This window comes from Haliotis asinina, chromosome 3 (genome assembly GCF_037392515.1).
Source record: "Haliotis asinina isolate JCU_RB_2024 chromosome 3, JCU_Hal_asi_v2, whole genome shotgun sequence".
Taxonomy (NCBI): Eukaryota; Metazoa; Mollusca; class Gastropoda; order Lepetellida; family Haliotidae; genus Haliotis; species Haliotis asinina.
Window position 1 is genome coordinate 44,541,461 of NC_090282.1, and position 24,319 is coordinate 44,565,779.

The following is a 24,319-nucleotide window of genomic DNA, read 5'->3' on the forward strand; positions in this document are numbered from 1 at the left end:
TCAACCAGTTTGACTACATAGAGTATGCGGTTGTGTAACCTACTGTTTAAAGTAACCTTAATCACTCACTCACTCTAAAACTCTATATTAAACTTCCATTTAGTACTTTGCCAATGCCAGAAGGAGCTATGCAAGGTTCTACCCTAGACTTATGTCTAGTAGTTGTGAGTATATTCTGGTTGACCCAATTGATCCCGCACCATCCCAATACTTACCAAGATGATAATCTTCCATGCTGTGTATCACAAAGCTGACTCATCATATTAAAATACAACTACTCATTTGTGAACCCTTTGACACACATGCACACATTATCACATGTGTAATACAAATGTGTCTTTCCACATATTACTGTCACCCATCTTATCAAAGATCTAATGCACAAAATCGGGTCCATCAGGATTAAACAAGGACAAAATCATGAAAGTTGCAAAGTACTTTGTAAAAATAATTCTGAATAATGATGCGTTCAGGAAGTGTTCCATGTTTTCCAATGTCATGTTGTGAAGTCTAGGAAGGTTGACATGTGCTGTGATGTGACAGGACAGGGACACACACGCATGACATACACCCATTACTTTCCTCCTCCCTCGGGGACAGGGGTGATACTCCCAACTAAATTATTTACTCTAATTTCCTTAGAGGTTAGGTCGGATAACAGCTAATCCCAGTAACAACGTCTGTTAGCAACAGCCTAGTCCCAATGCATCCATTCAGTGGAGCTGTTGCCATCATGCTTAAAGTGCAGGCTGTGTCAATTTAGTTTTTGTCCAAATTAAATTTTTCAGTCGTGAGAAAATGATACATAAATACATCTTTTAAAAATGGTTGTGCGTTTGTTGATATGCTTTCATGGTTATTATTGTCCTTTGCAAGAACAGTCTTGTAAAATGTTTGAATACTTTGTCAGAATTTCTGCCATGTTTGCAGCCTTATCATGTGGTGCTTCATGCGTTATTTACTTCCAAAGAAGTGATGGGTAATCAGGAAATTGTTCACACATGAGGCTTAAACAGCACATCTGGAAAGAAAATATTGATGGCCAACATATTTTCATGTGGCATCAATGCTTTGACTGACATCTACATCATTAGTGAGGCTGACCTGTTGTGAAAAGACAACATGGAAAGCAACAGCTCACAAATATCAGCTGGAGAAAGAAAACAGCTTAGCTTGTCACAAATACCATCCAAAAACATTCTCCTGTACATGGAAAAAGCTGAAGTGTTGAGTGAAGGATTTGTTTGTAATCCATGAGAAATCAAAGAAGCTTAATTGTAAACAGTGTTGACGTGGCGTAAGGTAAATTTTCATGAAATATCACAAGCCTTGTTCTGCTCCCTCGTGATTCAGCTGATGGCAGGATGTTAACATAATTCTTGTGGACCAATCTTCATAATCTGCTGGACTTTGTCGTTCACTTTCAGTTTTGTCACAAGGCATTTTGTAGGCCTTTCAGTGTCAAACTGAGTTGCTTGTAATTTTTCATTATGGAACTTAAGTCATCGTTGTTCATATCTTGGCTTCACTTATGGGTTAGTGGTATAAAATGTTATCAGCTATTCCATGTATACTGCTATTGTAAGTATGACATCTAGTAGTGTATACATATATCAGGGGAGTTGTATTTTTCCACATATCTGAATTAGATTCTTTATTGTTCATAGTGTGCCTCCTTGTATGAAGTTTGAGTACTCCAGTGTAGGTCGCATCAGGTGTCAGCCAGTCACCATAACAGTGACAGAAGCATTCAGTAAACACAGCTATCTTCCATATCACACAAACAAATAGAAATAGTTGAGATTGGAAATAAGAAGCAATGTGATACATTGTGGATATTTTATAAAAACAGTCATTTTCTGAACGCCATGCTGTCTGCACACAAGAAGACTTTACTGCTGTGTATTTGTTGTGAATTTTTTTATCTGAAATCAAACTTTCAGAATCATGGAGAGGGTTGAAAAATAAAGAATGTATACATAAAGAACCTCAACCTCCTTATTTAGATTCGTCATTCAGAGTTTGCCTGAGATGCAATATATGTGACTTCATTTGGAGTCATCATCATCAATAATGAATAGCTTCAGACTAAGGGATCAGTTTTAATGATTTTTCTGTATATCTAAGTTGTTCTTTAAAATTTTACTTTTTGATGTAACCTTTAAAAAATTATCCTGTTTGAAAATATGTTTGAATATTGAGAATATTGAATGGGTTTGAAATGTGTTTAAGGGGCGATGAATCATTTGGGGAAACATTGATAAAGTTCCAAAAGGGCTTTTAGTGTCCTGAACATGCCCAGTGTTACAAAGCCTTCATCTTCTACCTAGAAGGTTTAGATTCAGCATGGATATATAAGGGTGAAACACAAGAGAGGACAAAATACTGTCAGCATAGCTGGGGAACAGTTGGATATGTCCTCCAGTAGTGAAGTAAAGAAAAGCAGTTTGCAGGTTTGTCGTGATGTATTTGACCAGTCACTGTAGTTCACGCAAGAAACAAACACCATGGATGATTGTGAATTGTGACGACGTTCCCCATAATGTCCAAAGTCATTTTTGTTTGTTTTTCTAATTTTTAGCTGTTTTTTAATCAGTGGATAAATACTATGTGGTCTAAGAAAAAGGCTTAATAGGGGCTTGATTTAGTAAGTCACTGGCTGTTATTGTCCACACATAGTGTCGCAGTTACCAAATTGTATACATTGCTCACGTAGGGTCTTCATATAAGCTGCATGCATTGGACAGGTTCCTGATAAAAGATTTCCTCCAGAGTACTCAATTTTGGACACTGGACAATACTTCATCACTTGTAACAACTTTAAAATGTTCTTTTGTAGATCAGTAACATACCCTATCAAAACACAGAAGAACTTGATGATCATAACTTGGACATTTGTACTGCCTTCCTATTCTTCCAATACTGAAATGGAAACATCTTGTTTATGAAACTAATACTAAAATTATGACTGACAAATTCATCAAATGACATAAACATGTTGGTTTTATAAAGAATTCATAAGTAATTAACATACCACATTCTAGCATTGAGCTTCTCTGTACCTTGAGGCTTAGGCTGAGAGGGAAGATTTCATCATGCAATCACCTCTTCAAGAAATGCATTGTCTGCTACTGCCTTTGACTGTGACACATTGTGAAATGCCTCTAGCTGAAAGAAATACACTTTTCATTTTTCTCATTGACTAACTTAACATTCAAGAAAGTGTTTATTTTGAAGTGCACAAACAAACAGATTGTAACATATGTATTCAGGACAGTAACAGAATTTACCTCTAATTTGACCAACATACATGTGTGACTCATCATTGTCTGACAAATATTATTTAGTGAATATCTGTCTCTGTGCATGTGCAGTGTTCGAAATAGCTACCAGCCCACTAGTCCAATGCTAACTGATTGTGAATCGGGCTAGTAATATATTGTTAAAGTTACCCTAACTGGCTAGCTGAAAATCTCGGATAATATGGTGAAGTTAATTATTAGGCATTAAAAGTTGTCTGCAAAAGTTTCATGATATTTGTTATTTCTTGTGCCTTGAAGATCACTATATAAAAAAATGTTAACACCATAAACACGCAGACAAGCCAACAATAACTTACCATCTTCACTTGAGAAACATTTATGCCATATTGTGACCAATGTATGATGTGGGCTTGCAACAATGTTACCACACTAGCCCTCCTGGCCAGTTACTTTTCAGATTAATTCATACACTGTATATTATATGTATGGATATATTTTCTAAGGTGTGTGGAGAAAGTAAGTATGTTTTGTCCTTTCATTTATTATGTTTACCAGGTATAATGAGATGTATGATTGTTGTCATCTTCACAGTACATCTCATTAAGTGGTGATGTTATTACTCAGTTACAGGTTGATCTATTCTGTATGGCTAAAAGTGGCATTCCAACTTATATCCCACTGATTAAGTGGTGATGTTATTACTCAGTTACAGGTTGATCTATTCTGTATGGCTAAAAGTGGCATTCCAACTTATATCCCACTGATTAAGTGGTGATGTTATTACTCAGTTACAGGTTGATCTATTCTGTATGGCTAAAAGTGGCATTCCAACTTATATCCCACTGATTAAGTGGTGATGTTATTACTCAGTTACAGGTTGATCTATTCTGTATGGCTAAAAGTGGCATTCCAACTTATATCCTACTGATTAAGTGGTGATGTTATTACTCAGTTACAGGTTGATCTATTCTGTATGGCTAAAAGTGGCATTCCAACTTATATCCCACTGATTAAGTGGTGATGTTATTACTCAGTAACAGGTGGATCTATTCTGTATGGCTAAAAGTGACTGCTCCCTGGTTTGGAGTAATGTCAGCAGAACTGTTTAAAAAGTCTTTTAAAAATATCTTGCCTAATTCCATAAAAGACAAGTTTGAATGGCATCAAGCAATCTCATTAGGGATTGTACAAATTATTCCTCAAACTTAAAACATACTAAGACACTCTGACTTTTTAGCAAACACAAATGTTTCTCCCAGCTTTCATTTCCTTTCTGAGAAAATGGCCTGCAAGCAGCTCTGGTCTAAATTGGCAGTGCTGGAGGCTATTGCTTTTATGTACAATACCTCAGAAGGATGTTTTTTCCACAGACAGTCATAATGATTCTTCTTAAAAGGTTGCCCTAGATGCAGTAAATTGGGCTTCTCAAAATGCATTGCATGTTTGAACACACAAATATGAGGAAAAGTACTTGGTTATTTGGCGCCAGATATAACATCTGTCTTGATGTTAGTCTGTTGTTTGTACTGTGTAGAGATGTTCAAGATGAGGAAATGGAAGTTAATTCAAGATGAATATTTCATATATCAGAATCTAGGTGTTTTATACTGTGTGTTTGCCGCAGTGATTTCTGACAGACAAGTGTTGGTTTTGGGATTATGGTGAAGACATAGATGGAAGTGGTCAAGGCAGGCTATCATACGAAGTGCTACATGGTAATAAGAATGGATAGCTGAAACATCAGAGATTGTTTGTGTATGTATATGTAAATCTACTACTTCAGTTCTGGGTTCACTATGCATTGAGCCAGACGTTTTATTGTCCAGCTTTCTTAATGATTTTTCTACCACAGACTTAGTCTCTTCTCTGTGTTGTAGGGTTCGAGGTTTGAAGTTAATCCTGTGTGTGAGTTAAATTAATGTCCTGTGTGAAGTTTATCCATAACAGTAAGCATAAAAGTGGAAGCTCAGGGTAAGTCAGTATATTTATTATGGGCAAGCTTGGCCCAGTTGGAGGATCAGCAATGCTCAAGGCAAGGTCACAGTTTCTTTTCCTTGAAAGACAATGGGAATATCTAAAAATATGTATGACCTGGTCATGAAGTTAAAACCAATGATTTAAAGCGGTGAAGAATTCAAGCATTTGTCTCTGTGAACAAGGTAAAATGTGCAGAAATGGTTAGGCATTGTAAAACATCAGATGGTTTAAAGGCGCCATCCAAACCAATAATTTCTCCAAATTGCAAAGCACACACCCATCAACCATTTACACTCATGGACACCCAAAGCCTCTGTGATCTAGTCCTATTTATATGCTTGCATAGCATCACAAGATATATCTGTTTACCTTACATATCAGAAGGACAGTATACTTTAGACATGCTCTGTCAATAATGTTTTAGGCTGTGGGACAGTGGATGGTCACTGAAAGGTTAGTGTGTCATGCCAAACACCTTGTTTGAAGAATCTTTTCTTTTGGCTTGTTTGTTGAAAAGATTGGATTATTGTGAAATTAAAGTAGAACAACACTAACTCTGTGCTTATGCCTTCATTTATTCATTTGTTCACACTCAGAATCAAAGTGGCACATGCTGCCCAGTTGTCCTAGTTTGTCTGTGTCTGTTACTTGTGTCCAGCCAATATGTGAAGTGAGTGTGTTCTTATGACACTTTTTCAACAATATCATGGCAAGGGACACCAGAAAGGGTCTTCACAACCTGTACTCACGTGGGGATTTCAAACCCAGGTCTTCTGCATAGCGAGCAAACTCTTTAGCCATTAGGCTACCCCACAACCCCCTGTGGGTGACCAGTCACCAGTTTTTTTATAAAAGCTTTTTAGCACACTAGCCATAACTTTGTTAAGTAGCAACTTGCTAAGATCTGATATGGGTGTTATAAGCCTCTTGCAATATACACTGGTATAAACTTCTACAGACAGGTCAGTATATATTGCCCTTTAGAAGCTAGTGGACGTAAGATAGTGTTAATATGTTACTCTGATAAGCCTTTCATCTTGACATTCAATTGGAAAGTTCCATTGCCAGTTTCATGAGCGAGACAAATGCTCCATGGAGAGTTCCAGCAAGGACATTAAGAACCTATGCAACTCTCCAAGCAGTCTCAAGTTTTGAAATGTATGAGGTGGGAAAGTTTACAGTACTAGTCTTCTGTCTTGGGATCCATATAGCAATTGCAACAAAGGCACTGTTTAGCTAAATACATTCAGAGAGCTGGTACATTAACATCTTTTCTCTTCTTTTTCATATCAGTGTAGAGGCTTGTCCTCAAAACAGTGCCATTGCATTGTGATTCACCTTGTGCATCTGCTTTTAACTGTGTCTGGTGTCATTGATCTGTACCTGTCTTGTAACACTGGATATAGTTGTTAGATTTCTCCTCAGTCACTTCAACGCACAAGCAGTTCAAGGTTCTTTCCTAACAAAGACAGTTGAAACATATGGATTTTACAAATCTGTTGAGAGAAAAGATTTTTCTTTGTTTCATAAGCTGTATTGAATATTGGACTGTGATCTGGTTTTCATTTCTCTGTGTGATCTGTGGTTTCAGATTCCATCTAATTTTTAATTTTTTTTAAAGAGATAGCATTTTCTCAGGGAATTTTTGTTTTTTTCCAAGTAATACAGACAACTGTTTTGAATGAACAGTGAATGTCAAATATTCTCTTTGTGAGAAGAGAAGATGATGTCATGATTTGAATAAGTTTGAAGTATTGCTGTGATTCCATGTCCTAATGGGAAACTTGGCTTAAAGAACATGCCTATACGCAAACACATCTATTTTATGTCAGACAGAAATTTGTAAGGACAGAAGACATCCTTCAAATATTAAACCTTGTAGTATTTGTTCATGCAAATGAAACCATCTACAGCCATTGTGCTTGTACACTGAAAAATATTTATTTTCCTGACAACAATTAGGGTACTGATTGTATGTAGGAAGTTTATTTCCCATGGAGTTACAAACTGATTAATTCTTGTCTGCCCAGGGAATTCATTGTCCTTGATGAAAGTGCTTCAATATGTCACAAACGTTCTACTCTGCAGGATGATTGATCTGCAGACAGATATCCATGTTGTTGTGAGATAATCCTGAGTCAGTTGTCATGTAGCAGACGACACAAGTATGTTTCTGCCAAACCCTTTGTAGGTATGGGCATGGTGTGTGGAGCTGGCAGTTGTCACGGTACACTCCAACTGGGCTGCTTTTCTAATGAACTGCTCTTTTTGATATAGTAGGGACTGAAGTTTATTCCCATGTCTGGCTCCATGCAACAGGAGATTTAAATAAGGATTGATGGTGTCGCTATCAGATACGTTGTAGGGGAAATGAAGCAATGCTATCATGGAGAAACATTCCTATCAGTAGGACAGAATGCTGTCAGTTTGAGCAATTGATGATCTGGAGGCAGTTTATACACTTTCAGTGAAAGCGTAGTCAGATGAGACTTTTGTCTCTTTGCTTTGTTCCTTAGCTTTTGATCATCATGCAATCTGCTTTACAGGAATGGCATATAACATGTCACCTTGTCTACATTTGTTAAACACACATTACAGTCATGTACAGATGCTTAGGATCAGTGTTTGCAATGCTTTAATTTACCAGATGGCCATCAGGGCCTGCTGCTACCTGCAAGCTTTCAAATCTGCAGGACCTGAATAAAATCAGCAGGCCCATTTGTCAAACCAAGTCAAACCAGTTAAAACAATACAGACTACTACATTGTAAGCAGTTTCACACTGTTCCTACAAAATCAAGCAAAGCCTGTGGCACACAGGTTTTTTTTTCATAATTTGTTAAACTGGTGTTGACATTCCTACAAAAAAACATGAAAATACCAGGACGTGAAACTGTAAGTTATCATGATGGATCATGGGTGATTCCCGAACGTTATTTAAGAAAATAGGGGAAACGTTCCCGCAGAAAAAAAATTGACCAATAATTTACTGAAGGCCATAAGGGCCGGGACATATTTGAAACTGCCAGCCCATTACAATAACAAGCGGTGCTGGGCCTTCGGGCCAGCAGTTATTTCGACCGCTGTTGAGGAAAGTGCCATGTTTCTTAGTTTCATATAACACGTTACTTGGATATATCTGTTAAATACTTAAGACATTATAATCTTGCAGAGATGTTGAGGCTAGTGCCTTGTAAGGTGTAATGCCAAGCAACAAGTATGTATGTTGAAGTTCTTACTTCAAAGAACAAGTTTTGAATTGTTGTGATTACAAAGTGTTTGCATAAATATTTTACAATTCTGTAAAATACAATTCTGAAATGAACAATAGATCAGCAGAAATTTCTCATGGATATCAGTGCTTGGATCCTGCACAAACAAATAATGTGGACATTGACTTTGGTACATTAGTGTTACACACGCCATGCTGTGGCACACAGCACTGCATAACATCACACCATATCACACCACACCATGCCACTCTATGCACCACATCACCCCATTCCACACCACCCCATTCCACACCACACCATGCCACTATGCGCCACATCACCCCATTCCACACCACACCGTGCCACTCTATACACCACATCACCCCATTCCACACCACACCATGCCTCTCTATACACCACATCACCCCATTCCACACCACACCATGCCACTCTATGCACCACATCACCCCATTCCACACCATGGACCTGACTGCGGAAGAGAGAAGTAACCTTTCTTCACCATGTATCAACAGCCTCAATGCACACTATTGATGTTTGAGAATAGTTGTGCTCTAGGAGCCTTGCATCTGCAGCTTCTCACATAGCTGGCCTGTTCTACATACTCCAAGCTGTTTGTATTAAGTGGTACTATTTCTTTCCTGGCTACAGGGAGCACTCTGTCCCCTTTTGTAGGCACTCCAAGTGCTGTTGCTCCACCAATATAGACAGCGCCATCTTGATATCACCATCCTAGGACTTAGTTTTCTCTTGGACACACATTTGGTCATATAAATAGGTTGAACACATTTGGCTGTGTAACAGGTGCACAACGATCCTCATGCATTTTGCCTTGTTTAAGGTACCTGAGAGACCTTACATATTTGGTTATGTAGTAAGCAAGTCTTTGAGCATACGTTTGGCTCTCTGATATACTGAACATGTATGTCCTGGATCGTGAAGGATTGTTATGTGACATACAGATTAAAGGAACTTTAGTCTCCAATACCAAACAATGACCCCAATAATGTTCCTAGCATATTTTTAATGTTTTTGTATAGACATTCAGTCATCTTCATCAAAGAGTAACTTTGTGATGCAAAGGTACCTAATAAGCCACATTGGACTATATAATGGGGACTTGACAGACCCTTTTCGTGTTTGTTTGCGCAGTAGCTATTGTGTATGTCTTGATCACTAAATTTAGCCAAGTATTAGATATTTGAAAGGCATTGAACCCATATTTGTCAAATGTTGGTTGTAAACAATGTTCTTTCCTTGCCTATATCCCATGTATCAGAGAGGTTTTAGATGACGGGAACTTTCATGTTTGCCTAAATATTATTACACAGATTTTCCGAATTTGGTCTTTTATTTAATATTTCCAAATAATTTGTTCTGAAAGTTTTGTTTTCATGCCATCATCCTAAAGTACCAGTGCAAACTGGAAAGATACTCCTGATAATATGATCTTATAGTCATATGAAAAGAGTAAAATTATTTCTTTGCCTTCTGAATGTCAAGGATTTTTACACCATTCAGCTGAAGACCATGTTCCAAATACTACATGGAGTGAAAATCTTTATGTAACAAGTTTCCCATATTTCATTTTCTTGGCTACATTTTGCTATTTGCAATCCCGGCGGGACCAACTTTGTGGTGACAGGAACACCGTCTGCTGTGTTACATTCAATAGATATGTCTATCTCCCATCTCATCTTGGTGAGGCATCTGTTAATCCTGGACCATTGTTGAAACATTTGCTTGTACATTTATAATAGCTGAAACATGAACCAAAAATACAAAGGCCATGAAAGGAATCCAGATTTTGAGAGACAGTAATAGTAATGTCATCAAGCTCAGGATTTCTCCTACCAAGCTCATTATCCCAAATGATGTGGAATCTTAAAGTTGTCTCATTGCATCACTCCATATAATCTATATGTCCATTAGGATTACTGCTGTAAAGCCATTGATTCAGCTGAGAAACAATTTATCTTGAAATATGACAGTCAAGGTTCCCAAAGGTAAAGCCTTTCTTCTGGTTTTAAAGGTTACGGTGGAGGCTTCTTGTCAGATGTTTGCTTGAAAGGGAGGTTCTTATTGTTTGTGAATCTGATCTGTTCAGACTTTTGTGTGCACTCCTGATTGAAGTTTCTTTAAAAGTAAGACAGTAAACTGATTTACTGCTCAAATATTGAAATTGACAATTTTGACATAATTCTTTTTCCATACAGAAAAACACTACCCCTCCTTCAAAGCAATCCTTTTAGGATGTCCTGCTATTCAAAATTCCCAAGTGAATTGCATCAGCTCTACTGTTTGTGGTGTTTATAGATAAAAGTAATTTGTCTGAGGAAGAGCAAACATGACACCCATCTTTATGGTCCAGTTTGTAGTTATATAGAACATTTTGTTTGCTCTGCATTGTTTTAGGCCCGAGAAGATAATCATGATATTTGTCAAGTCGACATCTTCGTTACCCTGTGGTTATAACGTATGCATGGAAAACTTGGTAATCAACAGGAACGTGAAAGTCAGACCCACCAGCAATATGGACCGTGTTTTATGGCTTGAGGGAGGCAGAGGTCAGAAGATGTTTTTTGGGATGTATTTAGACATTGCTTTGGGCTTGCGTTGCTTTAGCTCTTGTGCATATTCTCAAACAGGGCATAAGAATTGTTTACAATGTGGAAGCGTCTGAAGACAATGTATTTTTGTATCCATGGGCTAATTTGGATATGGTTACTGAGCAGAGAATTGTGACACTTGATGAGTGGGAAAAAATACAATGGTTAATGGTATGGAATAATATCTGCTGTATTGACTGTGACAAGGAAGGTGGGAATGTATTATCAACTTGTTCATGAGTTTCTGACTGCAAATGTCCTAAATGAGTTTGCATAAATATATGTCTCTGACTTTGTTTGCTGATGAGAATGGACACTCCATGACAACAGAAATACAAATCTGACTTGACAATCATCCCTTTCTGTACTCCACAACTTCGAACTGTTTTCTTATTTTGTCACATTGCCGAATTACATATCACTTTGAAAAACAGGGTACTTCTTGTTACCTTGAGAAGTGCTTAGCAGTAAGGATGAAACAAGAAGTTTTATCCTCAGAGTCAGTGTCTGAGTAAGACATCCATGTGTAACTGAAGCATGGTATCTCTTCGGACTCGGGGTATATGATAATCTTAAATGTGATTTAACATCCATTTTACCTCACTTCACTTTATTCTCATCATCTAGATGTTGACAATCTATTGTGTCAGTTGTGCTTCTTTGTAATAAGCCAGGCATTATTGAAGTTGAAACTGTTTTATACTTACATAATGTGTAGGATTTCAAGTGTGGAAAGGAAACTCGTGGAAAGAGATGAAAGCAAAGGAAAACATTCTGTTGTCTGGTTTCCTCCACAGATAGCACATGTTTGGATAAGTTCAGTTTTAACAGCATTTTATCTCATTAAATCATGGTCATATTTTACAGGTTTGTAGGGAACCCGAGGATTAGTGTTAACACTACATTAATTGCAGTGCTAGGTTGCGAACAGCAGGTTATTTGTAAGCTGCAAACTTTCTTGTACTGAAGACCGCATTTAGTTTGAGAGTTATTTTAGGAGTTCAGGGACAAATTATTGGGCACTGATGTATATTTGTCAGAGGCATTTGTGGCTAAAAGCTTGAGATTTGCAAGTAAACATGAACTTTGATGTGAACTTCTTGTGACAAGGAAATGGGTTTTGATCTTTGCCTTTGTGATTAATAATGTCATGTGAGAAAATGTTCATGTATAATTTGATTCTGGCTTCTTTCTTGACATTGTTCAGCAAGTGCATGTTCTGGTCACTCTTCAGTCTTCATGTAATGAGTGTTGATCTTTGGAATGTCCAATTCTGATTTGTCACTCAATTTCCAGTGATTGCAACTGGATAGATCACGTTTACCAATAACAAGATATGACCAGAATCATCTTTCCTCCTAGAATAGCGTGTAGTTATAACCTTGACAATGATACTGACTGACTGTGATAGTTCACAGATTTGAAATATTTATAAATAAACTAAATGCAGTGAGGACATCCAGATGATGAATAGCTTGAAACTGTAAATGCTTGTTTTGGTGCTTGGTATTCCTTGGTGTGAAGATAATGGTGAGGAAGGGGCAAATAGCCCCCAGGGGGTCATGTCAGGAAAGATTTCCACCTGATCTGTGTCAGGGGTATTATCACAGGCCAGTCCATCCGATCCAGTTCTTTTGCATATATTGCTGGAGAAAATGAGAAAGTTCTGTCATAAAATTGTGGCAGAGCCAGGGTCAGATTTAGGTTTTAAACGGTCTGAGAGAAGCATAAAGCAACAGGATGGCTTGGCCTCTCCTCATCAAGATTTCCACATTACTAAATCTTTATGAAGCAATTTCTTGCGTGAGTAATCTAGTTAGGCCAGACGCCGATTATTCCCCCTGACTTGACAAACCACCTTTACATTGAGTTGGAAAGGATGTCATAAAATGCTGATCGTCTTCAACATCAAGATGTCTTCAATCAGAGGATGATCTCACAACCCAAACGAGGTGTTATAGGAGATTTTGTGATGTTACTCCAAATGTCATATGGGGATGGTCTCACTCATTGATTTTAAGGAGCAGGTATTTTCAGCGACTGTCTGCCCTTCTTTAAACATCTGAAGTTGTTTGATGCCAGAGAAATGATGACTGGTCAACTTTGTTGCTGTATTAGCTTCCGTGAATCCTGATACATGAGGATAGAATCTTCAAGACATCTGTTTTAACAGGCTTTAGTTTTCACCAGTAACTGACCTTTAAAGTTCCTTTGTTTGAGTTGTCCTATTGAATACAAAAGGGAGCATTTTGTCGTATCTTTTACACGAATGACTTTAATTAGAATTTGAAACCACCCCTGGTCATATAATTTCCATTCATTGTTTGTTGAGGCAGATAACCTGAAAACCTTTTATTAAATATATATGTATTTCAAAAGAAATCTCATGATGGGATGCGGGCAAGGATCAGAATATAGATGTCTAATTATTGATCTTTCCTTGCCGAAGACTTCAGCAAAATCTCTAAAGTATTAACTATAAATAGATACATCAAGGTATCATATTGATTGGTTTCTTGAGGAGCACTTCTCAGGTTGATTCGATGATGAGATGGATTAATAGTGGAGGAAGAAGGTCATTGGTTTAATGGGTGAGGAAATGGTAACAGCAGTCCTAAAATACTCACACCACCGAAAAGCTCTTAATACCTGTTTACATTCACAGCTGCCCATTTTTTGGTCGTTGTAATTGTGTTCAGAGATCTGGTTTAATCTTTGAAAAGCACAACAGATTTTAACTAATACATCTTGAATAGAATCTACTCAGGAAATTTGGTTTCAATATTATATGTTTTCATTACATCAATTATACTTATGCCTTGATAATAGGTGACTTTAGTAATGATACAGGACATGGACATGGTTGTAATATCAGATGGAGAGGGATTGCCTGCATCATTGTAGCTATCTGTTAATGAAGGTTAGATAGGGACACCTTGAATTAGAATAAGCCAAGCTGGTTGTTCACTTCAGCCATCAAGTTGGATGAAAGTCTTGAAAGGGAGAGGAGTTGGCTGATTGGTGTGTTCTTTAACGGCATGCTTTAAACACGAGCTTGGACCTGACAATCCAGTGATCAAGTCATGGGCATGGATCCACACAATACCATGACCACGTTAGCAAGCCTGACCAGCTGATCCCAGTAGCTGCTTCTTACTACAAGCATGGGTTGCTTAAGACCAGTTTTAACCCAGATCTTCTTGAGTCAAAAGGGAACAGAGATAATGAGGGACATAAACAGATGGAAGTCAGTGACATCAGATATTCAGAAAATACATCAGAATATGAATACGTATTCTTACAGATATATTATCATGATGATGTGATTTTACCAGTAATAGAGTTTACTTAATTTTCAGTCTATACAGAAGTTTTGTGAACATGCTTATGACAAATACACCCTTTTGCCCAATATTATATTCCATTCAGTTAAGAATTAGTTATTTACTTTTTCCTTCCTTGTAATTTATTGTATTTGTTTATTTAAACTATCTTCTTTCACAAAATCATTTCAAAATGTCTGATATCAGCCCCCAGTGTTTCTCTCCCTCATAGATGAATTAAGGCGTAAAATATTATTTAAGTGAATTCCTTTGTCCAATCTCCTGTAAGAGTATTTGAAAGAGTATCTGAGGTCATGGTTTCTGGAGATTGTGCTTCTTGCAAATGGATCTAAGTTCATCTTCCTCCATGTTCTTTGAGGAGAATCAAGAGAATATAATTTCCTCTTCCTCTGAGTGTACTTAGTTTCATCTTTATCTAAGTGTAGGTAAAGTCATTGTAATCCCAAAAGTAGTCAAGTATAAATTCTCTTACTTAAGTTCATAACAGTCATGTCAAAGTTCATCTTAATTTGCACGTATCTAAGTTCATCTTGTGGCAGGATTTCTGCAAAATTTGCTCTAGTAGCTTGGTACCAACAAGACCAACAGTTTGACTAACCAGTGACGTAACTGTTTATTAACCCTCTTTTGTATACTGTTACTGTTCTAAGTGTGCATTTATCCTGATTCCAGTGAACTCTCCAGACATGTTTTATGTTCTTGAGGAACCAGCATTCATGGCAATCGGAGCAATGTGAATGTTAACTATATTTATTGCCATGGAGAGATTTAAGAGTTGTGGATAATAGACTGTGATGGAGAACTGGTAGTGACCATGTGTTAATCTTGCCTAAATGTCAGGGGTATATATAGTGGGGAGAGTTGTAGTCCACAGTGTTGCCTGTGTATAGTCGGTATCCTGTGTGAGAGCCACCTCCTCATCAGCATAGCCTGACTGATTGCTGCCCAGTTACCACCATACACACATTACACTGGGAGTCGAGTAGGCAGGTGAAATACTCAACCCAGTCTCTTGGAAAATCTGTCAAAATAATATGCTAGCTTTGGCAAGTCATTGATTTGTATTCTGAGCCCTCTAGAGGTGTGCTGCAGTAATTTGGAGCTGTCTCGTCGGAATAATTCTGTCTAGTCAACAATAATTCTGACAGCAAAGATTTCTAGATTTGGAACAGGAAATCTCTGGCTGTTGGCCAGTCTTTTGAAGAAGTTTTTTTTTAGCATAGTGTGTGTGTGATTTGTCATCACTGGGTTTTTTTCTTCTTTAGGAGACTTTTTCTCGAAGAATTAGTCCAAGGACTTTTGTCAGCCCATGCCTTTATCATCAAAGCGTTCTGCAGTTGAGTTTATATTTGATTATGTTCAGTGCAAAATTGACTCAAGGCTTTAGCATGGTGTTGATTTTCAGGGTATGCCTTTTAGAACATGGTGAAGTATGCAAATTTTAAATTGAACATTTTTCCCTTTTTTCATCTTAGGGGTGGTGGGCTAGCCTCGTGGTTAAAGCATTTGCTTGTCATGCAAAGGCCCTCGTTCCATATTGGTGGAATATTGCTGAAAGTGATGTAAAACCCATCTCACTCATTCACTCGTCCTGGATATGTTCTGAATGAATTCTAATGTGTTGTTTGTGCTCAACAGCTCAGGCAAGAAAGTAACAAGTATTTATGGCTCATGTCATTGTGTGACATAGGTCTTATTGAGATAGATGATTCATACATGATTGGACCATTGATGAATGGCTTAACATGTTCACTATTCCTGTTTCAGTTGCTAGAGTGAACAATTAGGTTATAGAAACAGCTTTAACTCTCTTAACACACATATTACACTGAAAACAAAGTGGAGGTATCAGATTTATATCTAGCAAGCACTTTTCTTTTGCCATGGAAACTATTGCTTGATTGGATGAGTTTTTTATCCCTCAGTAGGTGGGGCCGATCAGGGGAATAGGTTCTAAATTAAAACAAGAAAGACTTCTGAATGCTCGGATATATCAAGTTTGACACTTGAGTTCTTTCAATATTTAGCCTCCTTGTGATGCAAATGCGTTTACTTTGCTCCAATCTACTCAAACCTCTCCTGGAGTTGCCTCATCCTCACGATTCAGGCTCAAAATGGCTAGACACCCAATATCACCATTCTCTTTCAAGAATTGATTGATCATGTTAATAGGTTTATTAGCATGAGTTGATGCGGAGGGCATGTCTAGTGCATGTGGGAAGAGGCACGCAATGTTGTAAACATCCCATAGCCAAATAAATTGTCAAGAAATAAGAGCCAAGTGTTGTACAGTGCCATTAATAAGACTGCATGTAGCAATGATGTTAAGCTGCATATTATCACACGTGAGATTTAGGCCTGATATTTGCTTTCTTTGATCCAGATGTATTGATCATCTCAAAAGGAAATATTGATCAGAGATTTGTCAGAATCTCCAAAATGTGTCCAAGATGCCTTTTTGAGCAAAACATATTTTCTACACAGACGAAAAGAACTTGTCATTGATTTACTGTGGGGAAGTCCTATGTGCCGATTTATGAAGATCAGTTTTTGCGCAATAATGGCGAAGCTGCTTCAGAAGGAGATTATTTATCTTTAATCCTTGTACATGCTTCAGTATGCTTCTAGAAGGTCTGCAAGTGTCGAAAACACTCTCGACAAGATGCATCAGACTAAATATAATTTCTTGAATCTTCTATTTAAATGTCCTTGATGTGTTGTCAAGCTCTCACATGTTAATAATTACTTCCTCTAATAATTGTTTCCATTTAATCATATTTTTTGAGAGTTCAGTCATTATTTATCCATACATTGAGACTTTTGATAAGCTGAACTTGTTTGGATACATGACTTCATGTTGCTGTTTTCTTTCTGATAGTGTATACAATGAAAGTGACAGGTTTTTGAAATTACACTTGACTTTTATTTGGTGAAATCACAGACTTGGCATCCTGCAACCTTGGGTTGTTCATGTAGACGTTTTGTTGTGTTTTACATGTTACATCAAGGTTTTAAGCTGAGGCAGCTGTAAGTTACCTATTTAGGTTGGACAAGTGTTGTGCTGACCCAGTCTGTGCAACAACACAGCACATACGTCAGCAATGGACATGATGGGTCATACCTGTTTATATTGTTTAGGATCTTATGTGTCAGTGGCCAGGCTTGGTTTATGGGTGCCATTGTAACCCAGTCACCTTGGATATTTCTCTTAATACCAATCACTGGTTTGTTTGGTTATGACTGTGTTATTTATAGGTCATCATGACTGGTATGTCTTAGAGCTAATATTTCAAATAGCGTATATTGCACGAGAGATATATGAACAATCTAAAATTCTACGGTGTAGCAGGCTGTCAAGATGGACTAACTGTTCATGATTGTGTATGTACTTGCTACTTAGCTGGGCGGTAGGGTAGCCTAGCAGTTAAAGCATTTACTTGTCATGTAGGGTTCGATTCCCTGCATAGATACAGTGTGTGAATCCCATTTCTGGTGTAAATGGGGTGTTATTGCTGGAATATTGCTAAAAAGCAGCATCAAACTAAACTCACTAACTAGTCCTTAGATCTGTGCATGACATTGTTAATTTGGGTATTTGCTGGTCGAGGTATCAATTAGGCTTAATAAAATGCACATTGTTCAATTTAAGTAGTTATATGCCAGATATATGATTAATTTTAATAGCTTTTTAATTGTTTGTTTCAACAAATGAGCTTCATGATGTATATACGGTAATTGAAAAGGGGAAAAATACATATTTGTGGTTTAAGGCTACAACCTGGCAATTTTATCCAAATGACATTATCTACTGCTGGTGCCCAAGGAATGTGAAGGTTGATAGACCTGATACAGTGTATATTAGTTCAGTAATGCCCTGTCTTTGGTGTCTTGTACTTGCAGATTGAGTCATGTAAATGTCAGTGGCACTGAGATATAAATAAACACCTTAGAACGCCAGGCCATTGTAGGTATTCAGTTGTCTTATTGAAAGGATTTCAAGATGGTTGCGGAATCATGCAAAGCTAGCTACGTGACGATGGGTGGTCTCAGCATAGCCGTAGGTACCTTATGTTGCTTAAAAGAGTCCCTGATTCTGTTGGTCATCTGACATTGATGTCCTATTCATTCTTCAAAAAAAGCGATGTGGATCTGTATGCCATCACAATGTTGTTAAAATGTCAGCATCTCCTTTTATGGTTCTGTTGGCTGTGACATGATACTCAGTTTAGACTGTTGCCATGAGGCATTGCAGACACAAGCTAAGATTGAAATGTTTATGAATTATCTAGATGAATGATATACAAAATATGAATTGACCTGTATCTTGTGATAAGTATGTTGATAATATTCCTGTTGGTTACGAAGGTGCATCCATGTTTTTAATCTGACAGTGTAGCAGGTGACTCTTATCATGTGCTCAGGTTTAGGAGGTTGCATGATTTAGGTGTAGGGCTGGTTTTATATGTAGGACAGCTTTAAGGTCTACGGCAGGTTTATGGTGTATTAGGCTGGTTTCAGATGTGAGTGAGTTGAGTTTTACGTCGCACACAGCAGTATTCCTGCTATATGGCGGCGGTCTGTAAATAATGAAGTCTGGACCAGACAATCCAGTGATCAACAAAATGAGCATTGATCTGCGCAATTGGGAACCGATGACATATGTCAACCAAGCGAGCCGGACCACCTGAACCCGTCAGTCCCCTCTTACGACAAGCATAGTCCCCTTTTATGGCAAGCATGGGTTGCTGTTGGCTTCAGATGTGGTTCAGGTTCAAGATGGAAGGTGGTTTTAAGACAGAAGGAAGGTTTGAGATGTTCGGCAGGTTTTTGACAATGGTAGTTTAATCTTCCTTGTTTCAAAATATATTTGACAGTCTGATTGAAGATGATTGACATTCAGTGGCCATGGATATTTTACACCAGGCTCTTTGAAGTTAGTCTTTTTATCCTTGAAGAAGAATGCATGGATGGTGTAATGTTTGCAGATGATATTGACATACTGCATCCGTCGAAAAGAGTGAAATTAACATGTTCAGCTGTGCATTTCAAGATCTGACCGGAAGTAATGTTTTTATCTGAGTTGGATCCAATATCATGTGTCAGGATAATATTGTTTTGATTGCCCACATCACTTAAACTTGCAGTAAGAGTTTACTCAAGTGAGCAGATGGACGGATTTGGTTGTTAAACCTGGCCTGAGGTCGGTATTGTTCCCAGTCACACAAAGTAAATGTAATTAACAGTGATGGATTTGAAATTGATTAATGGTTGGAATGAGTTTACTTCCCATTATGTGTGTGTAGAGGTGGACAGCGATGGCAGATGAGCTGGTGATGATACTGTTGTATGTAAGGATGGGATCCCCTCTTCCTGAAACACTCTGTGGGTGGTGGGAAGTTCAGTGTTATCACGTACCTGTGATCCACAGGAGCAGTGTTCAGAATGTTCAGGATGGGATCCCCTCTTACTGAAACACTCTGTGGGTGGTGGGAAGTTCAGTGTGATAGGTACCTGTGGTCCACAGGAGCAATGTTCAGAATGCTCCGAATGGGATCCCCTCTTCCTGAAACACTCTGTGGGTGGTGGGAAGTTCAGTGTGATCAGGTACATATGATCTACAGGAGCAGTGTTCAGAATGTTCAGGATGGGATCCCCTCTTACTGAAACACTCTGTGGGTGGTTACAGGGAAGTTCAGTGTGATCAGGTACCTGTCATCCACAGGAGCAATGTTCAGAATGTGCTCTTATGTCTTTGCATAATTTTTCAAGGTGAAAAATGCCATGTAGATGGTAATAATAATTAATGTTTTGATAATTAAATTAAACCTCCCCTTCAAGAGTTTAGACTAAGTATGTATACTGATGGGAATATCTGTTGTAAAGACAATTGTCTGCGTTACTCCCTCCCATAAGTGGGCATGAGCACTTGTGATTTGTTCTGGTGATGCCAAACCAGTTGGACATCTGGCTTTCTAGAAGAAGTGTCATTTTGGGAATTGTTGACAAAACCTGAAATCATTGTTGTCTGTTTAACCAGCCTGCGTTACTCCCTCCCATATGTGGGCATGAGCACTTGTGATTTGTCCTGGTGATGCCAAACCAGTTGGACATCTGGCTTTCTAGAAGAAGTGTCATTTTGGGAATTGTTGACAAAACCTGAAATCATTGTTGTCTGTTTGGCCAGGGGCTTTGTGAATTCAGTATGTTTTTCCCCTGTTGAATGTTTTCTAATGAATGTATACTGCAGGCTACAAACTCTGTTTGTCCTCATGTAGCTAAATGTGTTTTACAGGCATATCACAGTGTAATTCAATCAAAGGACGATCTTATGGAAATCTAACTGAATTTAACTAATCTAAAAGTGATGTTTACCTCCTCCAGAGAGAAAGGTTATTTCATGTCACAGAAAATGACATTGTTCACTAGGGATTTGCTCGGTCCATGATCTTTGTCTGAGTCTTTTGGTCTTGCAGCGATATTTTTAGCTGTCCATCCTAATCATGAACCTGTAGGTCCATGGGTGATGACTGTACCAGCAATTAATGATGTACAAAGTATTTGTGTATCAAGCCATAACCTTATGTTTGAGTGATGGGAAGCTGACCAGGACTGACCAGGACATTCTCAACACAGAGTTTGGTAGTTGAACATTGACAGTGTTTGGTAGCTGGACATCAATGGTGTTAGGGAACTGAACATTGACAGTGTTTGGTAGCTGGACATTAGGAGTGTTTGTGTTTGGTAGGTCAATCGTGACTAGGTCAATCGTGACAGTGTTTGATAACTGAACTTCGACAGTGTTTTTTTGGAAAAAAACTTCAGATATTTTCTGGTTGGTTAGAAAGACATTTCTGCACAAGTTTGCATTTGGAAGGTGTATTTTCCACTTGTTTACCTGGTGAATGTGAAATGCTTATAATGCTGACACCTGCTTGCACACAGTCAGCTAGGATGTAGATGTAAGAATAACAAACTATCATGATACCAACTACAATTGGGTAAATCCACAAACTGCAGACAGCACAAACTTTATAGGATACAGATAAGTGCTAAGTAACTGGATTAGCTGATTTGTGTCTTTGGTTGTATGTAACCTGAAAACAATCAGGGTTTACTTAACTAGTAATTGTGGAATAGGACTGACTGCAGTATTTGTCCTTTCAACAAACTGACTCATGAAGTTGTCTGATCTTTACTTGTTTGAACAGGTTGCATGTTATTATTTCTCCACTTCTAAAATCAATGAGATTTGTCTCAAGATTAAAGGAAAGGTTATAAACATAGAGGCTTTTAAAGGTACAGATAAAATCTCCTATGTTTTTAGAAATGTTTGTGTTCTGATGCCTAACTATTGAAGTTCCTTCTTTAACATCCCTGTGAAGCATGTTTCAGTTCAGAAAAATGTCTGAAGGAGTGAAAGAGGATGATTCCATTTTTAACTTCTTTGTTACATATCCTTGTGAGGGAGTCACCTGCCAAATAAATTGTATCACATATGATAGATCTTTGTTATAGTACCTTTAAATAGATTCATGTTCAAAATGACTTCCTGTTTTTCCGTATCCATTCCGTTACTTACTTTCCTTTGTATTTGTTCGTAGTATGCCTCTCAAACATTCTTGAAAAGAATTACTCATTTATATGGACTCTCCAAACAACAGCTTTATGATCTATACATATGATGATCCTTTTTCAGAACAGTGGGTTACATAACAATGTCTGACTTGTCCCACTGATGACAAATTTCTTCTTACAGGTACATCTGGTTCCAAAGGAAGACACAATTTCAGTGTTGAAAGAATAATACATTTTTGAAAATGATTCCATTGCATTGCTTTCTATAACAGTGTGTGTTTTGTATTACAGGCCCAGCTGATAGCCCAGTCCATCGGGCAGGCCTTCCAGGTGGCCTACATGGAGTTCCTGAAGGCCAATGGCATCGAGGACCCAGGCATCCTGAAGGAGATGGACTACCAGGATGTTCTCAACCAGCAGGAGATCTATGGGGAGGAGCTCAACCTGTTTGCCAACAAGGACTATCATAAAGAGGTACATGTGAAAGTGATTTGTGAGGATCTGGGTTAGAATTGATCTTCTGTAACCCATGCTTGTCGAAAGAGATGACTAAATGGATCAGGCGGTCAGACTCCCTGACTTGGTTAACACATATCATTGTATCCCAGTTGCGTAGATTGATAATTATGCTGTTGATCACTGGATTGTAAAACTAAACTCACTCTTTCACTCACTCACTCACATATTAAGGCACCTTCTTATTCCACAGTTTTCCTTCATGGGAAAAAACACCTTCAAAGCAATGTTAAAAAGCAACTCATTCACTCCATCAATGTTTTGATAGGGGACACCAATATTGGCCTCACTCACTATACCTGCTGGAGGAATCAACCATTGACTTTTAGCCTCACTTCCAGTGTTAATGACTATGTTATCCAACTTTTCAGTCAATGAAAGAAACGTCCAGTCCCTGCCCTTTCCTATCATATATAGATTAAATTATTATTATATTCTCATATTTCACATATGAAAGGTACAGCTTTTGCACCTATATCAACCATTTGTAATAATGACCGGTGCACCAAATTTGACTTTAGTATTTAGCATCTGCCTCCGTCACCAGGTGATAGTACCAAAGACAAAAGGTGAACCCCTGGGTGTTGTCATTGTGGAGTCTGGTTGGGGATCCATGGTGCCAACGGTGGTCCTGGCCAACATGATGCCAACTGGTCCAGCTGCACGCTGTGGTCAACTCAACATTGGCGACCAGATCATCTCCATCAATGGCATCAGTCTGGTCGGCCTGCCCTTGTCAGCATGTCAGAATCAGATCAAGGTAAGCACCTTCTGCTCTTCCCGATATAGTCATGAAAAGATGTGATGAAGATGTTTCATTTCAACTGCAAATATACATTTATGAATGTGTGTGGTACAAGGCCAGGACATCATTAAGAAGCTTCATTCTGGCAGTTCTTGGTTTAGAAAGTTGCCGGGTGTATGTTTGGTTTGTGGTTATCCTTTCATCAGTGTGTCCAGATGCCTTGTTTGGTTGTCAACAGGTTTCAGCAAATCTTTCTCATGGAGGTACTGGTTATTTCTATTGCTTAATGAAATGGCATACCATACAATTAGTGATTTACTGAACTGAAGAAAGGCAGTATTTATATGACAAGAAATGCTGTTAGATTTCAGAGGAATGTTACATACATTGTCAATACATTTCCAGACGAGAGTAGATTTGTCTTGCAGCACAACTAAATTATTGCAAGTCTTGAAACATCTCCTGTTGTAATGCCACTCATAATGGGCATCTCTGGGTATTACCTGTCCATCAGAATTGTGTGAGATGGGGACCATGTCCAGATCTGGGCGAGCCAGGCTAGAGACATCTGCCAGTCTTTCTCCAGACAAGGATGGACAAGTCAGAGCTGACTTATTGTAATTGGATTCCCAGATATACATTTAAATCTAGACAGCCAAAACATTTTGTAATGTTTTAAGCCTTGAAGGAACTGATTGGTGTATCAAGATGCGGTTTTACGTCTGGACATTGTAAATCAAATTAAGATGCATGTTGAAATATGTCTGTGTGAAGTGTGTCATAATATGATTTGCTTGCAAGGCAATTTTGGAGTTAAAATGTACAAGTAAAGAACTCGGTGGTGAAAGTGGTGGGATCTTATGTTTAATAGGAAGCTGTGAGATGTTTTGGGAGGATGATAGTAATGCACTTAACTTGCAAATTTCTCTTAATCACAGAAATGTATGATTCAAATCTTTTCCTTCAATGTTTAACTCAATTTCAGTTCTTTCATGTGTATGTAGTTTCTGAATTGACACCAGAAGTTGATGCAAGCAAAATATTTTCATAGTCCCAGGAAC

General features: G+C 38.1%; 2 protein-coding genes across 13 annotated transcripts in view; one reads left to right on the forward strand and one right to left on the reverse strand.

Moving 5' to 3' along the window:
* Positions 1 to 24,319, reverse strand: part of LOC137278103 (organic cation transporter protein-like) — a 512,032-nt gene that overhangs the window by 140,967 nt on the left and 346,746 nt on the right. The window lies entirely within an intron of this gene.
* The window catches only part of LOC137278088 (amyloid-beta A4 precursor protein-binding family A member 2-like), a 136,327-nt gene that overhangs the window by 93,060 nt on the left and 18,948 nt on the right, over positions 1 to 24,319 (forward strand). For all 12 annotated transcript variants that reach the window (XM_067810178.1, XM_067810182.1, XM_067810188.1 and 9 more), the window contains 2 exons: positions 22,289 to 22,471; positions 23,061 to 23,273. In XM_067810178.1, coding sequence (XP_067666279.1) covers positions 22,289 to 22,471; positions 23,061 to 23,273 — 396 coding nt within the window. The remainder of the gene's footprint in view (positions 1 to 22,288; positions 22,472 to 23,060; positions 23,274 to 24,319) is intronic.